The 9,188-nt window shown below is 39.9% G+C and overlaps 1 protein-coding gene across 13 annotated transcripts in view; it reads left to right on the plus strand.

Moving 5' to 3' along the window:
• The window catches only part of nav1b (neuron navigator 1b), a 67,561-nt gene extending 58,643 nt beyond the window's left edge, over nucleotides 1-8,918 (plus strand). For 10 of the 13 annotated variants that reach the window (XM_031871660.1, XM_031871662.1, XM_031871664.1 and 7 more), the window contains 10 exons: nucleotides 907-1,007; nucleotides 1,108-1,203; nucleotides 1,537-1,705; nucleotides 3,139-3,374; nucleotides 3,486-3,640; nucleotides 3,734-3,805; nucleotides 4,567-4,763; nucleotides 4,919-5,037; nucleotides 5,179-5,376; nucleotides 5,489-8,918. In XM_031871660.1, the coding sequence (XP_031727520.1) occupies nucleotides 907-1,007; nucleotides 1,108-1,203; nucleotides 1,537-1,705; nucleotides 3,139-3,374; nucleotides 3,486-3,640; nucleotides 3,734-3,805; nucleotides 4,567-4,763; nucleotides 4,919-5,037; nucleotides 5,179-5,376; nucleotides 5,489-5,572 (1,427 nt within the window). In that variant the 3' untranslated portion in view covers nucleotides 5,573-8,918. The remainder of the gene's footprint in view (nucleotides 1-906; nucleotides 1,008-1,107; nucleotides 1,204-1,536; nucleotides 1,706-3,138; nucleotides 3,375-3,485; nucleotides 3,641-3,733; nucleotides 3,806-4,566; nucleotides 4,764-4,918; nucleotides 5,038-5,178; nucleotides 5,377-5,488) is intronic. The other 3 variants (XM_031871661.1, XM_031871663.1, XM_031871673.1) reach the window with 1 other exon arrangement.
• The last annotated feature ends 270 nt before the right edge of the window (nucleotides 8,919-9,188 follow it).

Raw genomic sequence — 9,188 nt, forward strand, 5'->3', positions numbered from 1 at the left:
CTGCTGCCCTCTAGTGGTTAAATCGTGTAATGTTTATTACTCATTAAATGATTTAACACTGCTGCCCTCTAGTGGATAAATCATGTAATGTTTATGATCGCGAACTGCGTGCTGTACCCAGCATGCAGTTCGGCGGTGAAATTTTATAAATGTACAATTATTAGTGTTACAAATTGTTTATGTGTCACAGACTGTTGTGTGCTGTTTTGTTTTTCTCTGTTAAAGAGCATTAGTTGTGGGTTGTTAATTGTGTTATAAAGTTATGACCATGACTAGGGTTCCTAGTTTAGCTGCCTGTTGAAAGCAGACAGCAGTTGTTTTGGCTACGCACCGGTATAATGGTGTGTGAAGAATTCATATCATACGGGAAATTAAAACTAGGGCTGGGTATACTTCCCAGCCCTAGTCTTTATTGTAGTTTGGACAATTTTGTACCAATATTTGACGGGTGGATTAAAAAGCCCAACGGCCGTAGTTTGCCCATGCCTGGTCTAGCGGCTAGCTGAGTGTCTTCTTCTGCTTATTGTAGCTTGTTAAACAACTGACTGACGCATTACCGCCACCAGGTGGTGGGAAGCTATATTGTAACTGAGCGTCTCATGGAGAACAGTAATATCTCTGGTGTCTTCAATTGATAACCTATGCGGTCCCGCGGCCCTCGCGGCCCACAGGTGCAAAACTGAAAGTTTTTTGCGGCCCTCTAGGTGGCGTTCGCGGCCCCATCGTGGACCGCGGCCCCATGGTTAAGAATCACTGTGTTAGACCTCACAGTTTTCTAATTTGCATATGCATTTACCACTATAACAATGTCCTAGGTTTGACATTCTTTGGAATATTATATTTTTTATATTCAACTTGTGTCACAGATACCACATTTCTTTTTCCGTTTTTGTCTTTACTCCTCAGCAGACGTCTTCTTTGCAGATTCTCTCAGTCTTTCCTCTCAGAGGGATGAACACCGTGTTCGGGTGGTGATTTGTGTCGCAGATTTGCACGTCTTCAAAGATGTAAGCACGTTTGAAATTTGTCATCTTTCCTCCTTCAGACCAAAATAAACATGATTTGAAATCTCTGTATCACCGGTTTTGCTGCACTTTGCATTCACAGGAGGTCAAACAGCAGGATTTCTTCGTCGGCACTGTCAGGGTGAATGGCAGGATGGACTGGCCCATGCTGGACTCAGCAGTCAGCCAGGCTTTCAAGGTGAGTCCCCTTCTTCTGACAACTCTGACCACTGCGACGTGTCCAAGATCTGAATGTACAGTTTGCATCGAGCACATTTCAGCTGTCACATTCAATTTAGCACACTGTTACTTCTAAGATGCCGAAACACCGTATGGAATCATGTTGAACTCCTTGAATTATGAAAAAGCAGAAACTTAGTGAAAGAGGTATTTGAATTTAGATTGTCCAGGTCTCACCTCTTTGTCCAGGTGTTAATTGGCTCTGAAACATCACAAGGGGCACTGTCAAATCACACTAAATCCTACTCAGACGGATATATTCAATTCTCTTTTTGTATTCTTTTAATTCCAGGTGTACATAGCCAAGGTGGACCCCACTTCTAGTCTGGGCCTGTCTACAGACTCCATCTACAGTTACAGTATGGGCCACATCAAGAGAGTGCTGGGAGGAGAATCTCCAGAGACACAGCCCTCTCGCTGCATGTCCCGGGGCCCCAGTAGCATCACAGTGGCCCTGAAAGGTCTGTGGAGAAAAGTGTCAGTCATATTAGGCTTAAGATTGGAGATAGATTATTTGTACCTGATGGACAGTCGGTTCTGTCGCAGTAGCAAATAACAACAACACAGAGCAAGACACACACGATAAAAGAAAAAAAAAAAAAAAAGAAACACGCTTACATAATACAAAAAAATGAATATATATACAAAAGTCAAATGTGTGTGTGTGTGTGTGTTGAAAAATATCCATCTTTTCAATTGGCAAACCACAAATCTTTCAATTGAAAGCTGGGTCCACACGCATACGATATATTGAGGGATATGTAATCAAGTTTCTTGTGTCAATCAGATCATTAGCTGTTGGGAAGTGTTTATCGGAAGAGTTTAACTGCCTAATCCAAGTCTCAGCTGGGTGCAAATCCTCATGCCTGTCTGTTTATCGGACTAAATTTGGACCCGTTTGTCTTAATTGCTGTTTGGATCAGTGTTGCTTAATTTGATTACAACTCTTCTTTACGTCCAATGTGTCTTCAGTTACATTTAACCGTGAGCTGTCCTCATCATTGACCAAAACATAAACTCAAATGACCCCAGCCTGCTGCTGATGAACTCATCAGTTCAACAACATTATGTTTTGGTTCTTTGGAAATAGCCAAATATCTTTTATTTCATCAAATTATTCATACAAGCTGAACATTGTCATCACTAGTACAGGTTTGTGTGACTTGTAAACATTATACTTTCATGACAGCACTGTTTTTGTTTGGGAGTTGCACATACGCGGAGCCCATCAGTGATTCTAAACCAGAGCTGGGATCAGTGAGGTTCTTGGTTTAATAGTCTGCTAGTCCTTGATAGACCTTTTGCATGCTGGAATGCAGTGAGTGAAGCAGAGCAGCAGCAGCAGCCCAGACAGGTCTCAGGTCGCTGGTCGACCAGCCTCAGACACATGGGCCCCTTAGATGCTAAGGAGGAGCGTTAGACTCCTGCAGGCTGGTGGGGGGTGCACAGACTCCTTACACTTGATGCAAAGTTATTTTCAGCGCATAATGCTTGAACTCCATGTTGTTTCTAAAGGACATGCAAGTTTGATTTAAAGCTGTTTGCACAACATCTTACCCAAGCTCCTCCTGTTTCTAATGTAGATTATTTTTGGTTTAGATATTAGCCGAATTTTTAAAAAGTGCTCAATACGAAATTCAGAGCAAACCTATTGCCTCCACACGGCTCTCAACATGGAGACAGATGAGTTGGCGACTAGAAGCTAACGGTGCTAACAGTGCGAATAACGCCAACAGTGCTTACCTGAGGGCGAGCCGAAGGGTGGGCGCTACATCTCTGCGACGGCGCCGTCGGTCGGGACGCATTGACCATTTACAAGTCAAATATCAAGTATCACACTTAAGTTTATCACCAATCAACACAGTCCGTTCTCACTTTTCATCACTATATTCAGGCCTGAAGGAGAAGTGTGTGGACAGCCTGGTATTTGAAACCCTCATTCCCAAACCCATGATGCAACACTACATCAGTCTGCTGCTCAAACACCGCCGTCTCATCCTGTCCGGACCGAGCGGGACGGGTAAGAGCTACCTCGCTTCCCGGCTGGCTGAGTACCTGGTGGACCGCAGCGCCCGCGAAGTCACCGACGGCATCGTGGTCACTTTCAACATGCACCGCCAGTCATGCAAGGTGACAGAGAGTGACGAAGCGTATGATTCTGTACAACAGTGGGTTACGACATGTGTCATGTTTGTCATGCTTCCTGTCATTACTGTCTCTCTTTCACCTTTTTGTCCTCAGGATCTGCAGCTTCATCTTTCCAACCTGGCCAATGAAATCGATCGGGAAACCAGCACATCAGAAACACCGCTAGTCGTTATTCTGGATGATGTTCATGGGCCTGCGTCCATCAGCGAACTGGTCAATGGTGCTCTCACCTGCAAATACCACAAATGGTAAGCTCCACCTACACAGACTGAAACTAGCTACAAGAGTATTTATGTAATATTTAATGTGACCTTAACTGTAATATTGTTCTTGTTACTCAGTCCTTACATTATTGGAACAAGCAATCAGCCAGTGAAGATGATTGCGAACCACGGCCTCCATCTCAGCTTCAGGTTGGTTAAAGGAATGGTCGTGGAAGTATCTTCTTCTTCTGCAGGATTGTCTTGATTGTTCTGGCTGGATGTGTCCTGATTACAATAAAGTTAGATTTGAAGTTCTCTGTGGAGTAAACAAGTCAATACAATAAAAAGACATATTAAAGCAGGTCAATCGTAAACTGTAAGTTAATGTGTTTATGTGTGATCTGATATACAGCATGATTTAATAATGTTCGATTTCACTCAGCACTGTGAGTACCAGTAATGGTAGACAGAGTTTACTTTGTTTTTATTGAGACTCAGTGAGTAATAAAGAAAAACTAATACCTGAAAAAATATATATTTTATACAACATATCTTTAGCTGCTTTTAGTCTGAAGTTTGACAACAAATACAAACATCGCACTATTATCTGCACTTGAGATTAGTCAACCAACATCTTTGCCTTCTGCTGAAAATAGTGAAAAGACAATCCTCTATTTTACCCTTTAAAAAACAAAAACACAAATATATGATTGGACCATTTAAAGTAACAACATTTTGTCATATCAAACTGATTATGACAGGTTGGTTTAGGGATGCTGTCACATTGATGAGATGGAAAAAGACCAAAATAAAACCTTGTGAATTATTATTTCTGATTTTGGTGGTTGAATTGGATCTAATGTTGATATTGACAAAAGGGATAATGACAAATCTTATGTAGATGTAGATGAAGAAATAGCCCACTGATGTATTTCGATATGACTTTTTGCATGCGCCTTTCATCATCTTAGGATGGTGACGTTCTCCAACAATGTGGAGCCAGCCAACGGCTTCCTGGTGCGCTACTTGCACAGGAAGCTGATGGAGTCGGAGGATGAGAAAAACTTGACCAACGAGGACCTGATCAGGGTGTTAGACTGGGTGCCCAAACTGTGGTATCACCTGCACGCCTTCCTGGAGAAGCACAGCACGTCGGACTTCCTCATTGGTATGAGGCACACTCGAATGAGGACAGGGCATGACTTCAGGGCTGAAGAAGGCTGTTTTTTTTATTTTGTAGGGAATATTGAGGACTTAATTTGTGTGAATGATGTCAAATTGTGTGTCCTCTGTGTTCTTCTTTCCCTTCCCGTGTCTCCTCAGGCCCCTGCTTTTTCCTGTCCTGTCCTGTCACGGTGGAGGAGTTTCGATCGTGGTTCATTGATCTTTGGAACCACTCTATCATTCCTTACCTGCAAGAGGGGGCCAAGGACGGCATCAAGGTGAGAAACTACAGCCAACAACATCCAGCTCATGGTCTCCAGCTAGCATGAGGTTCTTCCTCAAGAAGTGCCGGTGGCTTCCCCTTTCACAGGAAATATTGTCCTCTAACTTTACCGTTCTGGTATGTTGTGCCACTTCAGGTCCACGGACAGAAGGCGGTGTGGGAGGACCCAGTGGAGTGGGTGCGGGGCACCCTGCCTTGGCCTCTTGCCCAGCAGGACCAGGCAAAGCTGTTCCACTTGCCTCCCCCCAGCATCGGCTCAAGCAGCCCTGGTCAGCCATGCGAGGAGAGGCCTCACAAGGAGACTCCACCCAGCTCCATGGAATCTGATCCACTGGTAAGACAGCACTTTGTGATCTTTTCTGAGAATCAACGCTTCGTGAAATACTTGAAACTGAAACAGATCTTTTAGTGTTGCTGATTTCTCGACTCTCTCTTCTTTGTTATAGATGGCAATGCTTTTGAAACTTCAAGAGGCTGCCAATTACATTGAATCCCCAGACAAAGAAGACCCTTGTCTGCCCAAACTTTGAACACAAAGCTTACACTTTACAATTAGCACTTCAAATCTTATGTTTTTGTGATGATGCAGTTCTCAGTCAGGAACAAATTATATCTAAGAAATGGATATAGGGTAATTCAAACCATCATTCCCGTAGTAGGTTAAGAGTATAACTAGGTTATTACAACATACGTGCAGTATTTTCAAAATACAGTATTTTCAAAAGACTATATTCTGTTACTTTACTGTATACTTGACTGGATGACATTCACTTTAGTTCCGATAACTTTACCACCACGTTAGCGATCACAGTAGTCTTAGATCGGTGCTAAAAGATCACTAAGAATTGTCCCAGCGCTTTAGACTTCAGGTGATTTCTGCAACAGCACACGTGCATCATGGTGCACGGAGTGCTTGTGAACGAGAGCTGTTCTCAATTATGGTGACTCATTTTGAAAAAGAGTATGACAGCATGACAGATGCTACTATTTATTGCAAAGTTCTTTGGTACATATCTACTGTATAAGTCTTTGAAGGCCAAATCTTATACATATGCAATCCTGAACTTTACAACCTGAGCAGGTGAAACAAATAAAATGCCTTAAGAACAAAGACGTAAATGTCATCTCAACTTCAGCAGAGAATACTGGTGCTTTTATCAATATCACCACAGCTGTGACGATCAGGAGTCAGTTATTTCTTCAGCTCTCAACATTATTTATTTTAATTCATCTTTTTTTTTTTTTCTACAATATCAAATTATAAAATACGATATGATCAATTATCAGTATATGTTTTCACATACGTCTTTATCATTGTTATGGCTTATAAGTACAATTAATTTTAACTTGCTGTCATACTCTTTTGCATAAAACAAAACCTATTTATTAGTGATGTGAGATCATCACTTTGTTGCTGCACAGTTCCATATTTTCCAAGTAAATGTAGTTTCATGAACTGCTTTATGTGTCACCAATGTTGCCGTCTATATCAGGTATTAGATACTTATCACACAGGGATAATATATCATAACAAACACCCTCTGATTAAACAGATTGGGCAAATGCTATTTGAATCCTATTCTGATTTTTTGTTCTATAACATTTATCTAGGAAAGTGTACATTTGTTTCAGATCTTTCCCCCCAGATTCAGAGTAGCTACTGTATATATTATGTACATGCAATCAGGCTACATCGCAGTTATTTTATCTATATTAGTTGGTGCAAATATCTAATATACTGAACCAAATACTGTACTTTAATCATGCACATTGACTGTCATGTTAGTGGTTTAAGTTCAACGATGAATGTATAGAAAACACTTGTGAAAAACAACCATTCAACAGTACAAATCACCTATTTGGTGCTTTTAAAGGAAGCCTTATCACAAAGCTCCACTGCAAAACACTTAAAGTCTGAGTAGAGTGACTTTAAATCTACCTATGCCCATTTATACTTCAAGAACAGAATAATAAAACAAAACAAATCTCATTCTCATGCTTATCATCATCATTTAGGTACTTTTGGTGCTCTTTAACAATGTCCCGAACTATTCTAGTGTTGAATAAAGATCGCGTAGGTTTCAGGGTAGGTTAGCAAAGAGTTTTGTGTCATGCAGTAGAACTGTCAAAAGCTAAAGTAATGTGAAATAGATCTGGATGATGATTTCTGATATTTTTTAGGACGTGTCGTCAAAGAAGTGTTGAATTCATTACGTAGAGACCGTGTAGTCATGTGAGACATTTGTTGTGTGCGCCCATGCTAACACTGTGCGGTATTCATAGTTGAGAACACTTTGGGTACAAGGTAGGGACCAAGCGATTGTGGAGAGGTGTTGTTTTTTTCCGAAGAAAGATTAAAAAGCAAAATATGTAAACACTTTTTGTGTAGATTTTTGTAAAGAAGCCCTAATGGCACACATGGCATACAAAGTGGTTGTGCAAGTGTTGTTGAAATAATTCACCTGTCCATCCCAAACTGTGTCATTGTTTAGGTGCTCCGACTACACTTCACATGTACATAACCTCCTGTAAATGAATGTCATACCACTTTCTATGACAGCTCCATAAGAAAGTTTAACATTTTAAATTGTATCTGAGCTGCTTATTGCTTCGTTATTGCACTGTTATTGCATAAGGCTGATAGCAACACTTCAAGCTAATCTGCAGCTCTGATTTGTCACCTGTTTACTAAAAAAGAAAAGAAAGATTTAAAGACATCGAAGAGCAAAAAAGATGCCAAAATGGCCAGTGAATCTCACACTGGTCACATGCCAATTGAGAATAATGTCAGTTATTGTAAATATTTCAGGTATTGGACTACCAACCCTGGTCTGTTTCTGCAGGTTAACTAAAGCCATCAGCCCGAGCTTCTCATCTCATTCACTGGTTGTTGTGCCTGTTACTCTGTAGTAGCTGTGATTTGTGTTTTGCTTACTAGTGTATCAGGACTATGCAGCAACTTCTACTGGTGTTGGCACTCAGCAAATGCCTGATCCTCACGAGCAAACGCAGTGTGTTTTCATCTGGTCTGTCTTTGAGTTCTTAATTTGGACCAAATTGCACCACATGGACAAAAAATGGGAGCTTGTTTTAGCAGGTGGTACTGAGCCTTAAAGAGAGGAGGATTTGTTCGGCGTTGTGTTGAGAACAGGGTTTATTGATGTAGTTAAAGAAATTAAGCAGTTTGAAAGCTTTTGCAGGTGTTTTGTCCTAAAAAAGTATCATAACTGAACTTGTAAATGACGATAAACAGTTAAAAAAGTGTCAAAATCGAATTATGAGCCTGAACTAGTAGAGGCAAGAATCCACACGTCACTGTTTATGCATGTAGAATCAAAGCAGATAAAGAGATGAATCGGATCTCTTTAGGCCAATACAGGTTGCTGAATAGTCATATTTTAGCAAAGCTTGTTGTGGACTAAACTAAGATTTAAAGAAAAAATGTTATGCGGTATCTAATGTCACTGACGTGCAAATGTTAAGGGTTTCTATGTGTTGTAAATGCATGTAAACTTGCTGTGTGATGAGAAAAAGAAAAAAACATTAACAATGATGTATTGTTTTGGAAAATCATTCCAGATAATGTTTTCCTTTTTAATACTCAAAATATTTGATATTTCTTTTCTCTTTTTTTCTAAAGAATCCTTTGTAAAACTTAATTTCTCTATTTTGTACAGGACATCATTGTAAAGACTGTAAATAGGTCCGCATTCTGGATGCGGCAACAATCATTGAGGGGAAACAAAGAAATCATCCTGGAGAGAAAAGGGATATTTCTTCAGAGTTGGGTCCAATACATGGATAAGGCATGTTTCCGAAGGCTTTCATCCACCTGTCACTGGTTGTTGGAATCAATAAAATACATGTTATATTTATTCTGTTGCGTCTTGCATGTCAGTTTGACAGTGTTAATACAAACTGTTAATACACTGCTACTAAAAACATTTTTTTTATATAGTTTTGCATTTACCATTTGCTTTAAGTAGTCATAAATAAATATATAAATAATAAGCTATTGCTGTATAAATATTACATCATTTTTATTTTGTGCATTTGTTCTCAAATGTATTTAATATATATATAAAATATAAATAAAATGTATAATATATATATATGTGTGTATATATATATATATATATATATATA

This window comes from Anarrhichthys ocellatus, unplaced genomic scaffold (assembly GCF_004355925.1).
Source record: "Anarrhichthys ocellatus isolate YVR2014 unplaced genomic scaffold, GSC_Weel_1.0 scaffold60, whole genome shotgun sequence".
Classification (NCBI taxonomy): Eukaryota; Metazoa; Chordata; class Actinopteri; order Perciformes; family Anarhichadidae; genus Anarrhichthys; species Anarrhichthys ocellatus.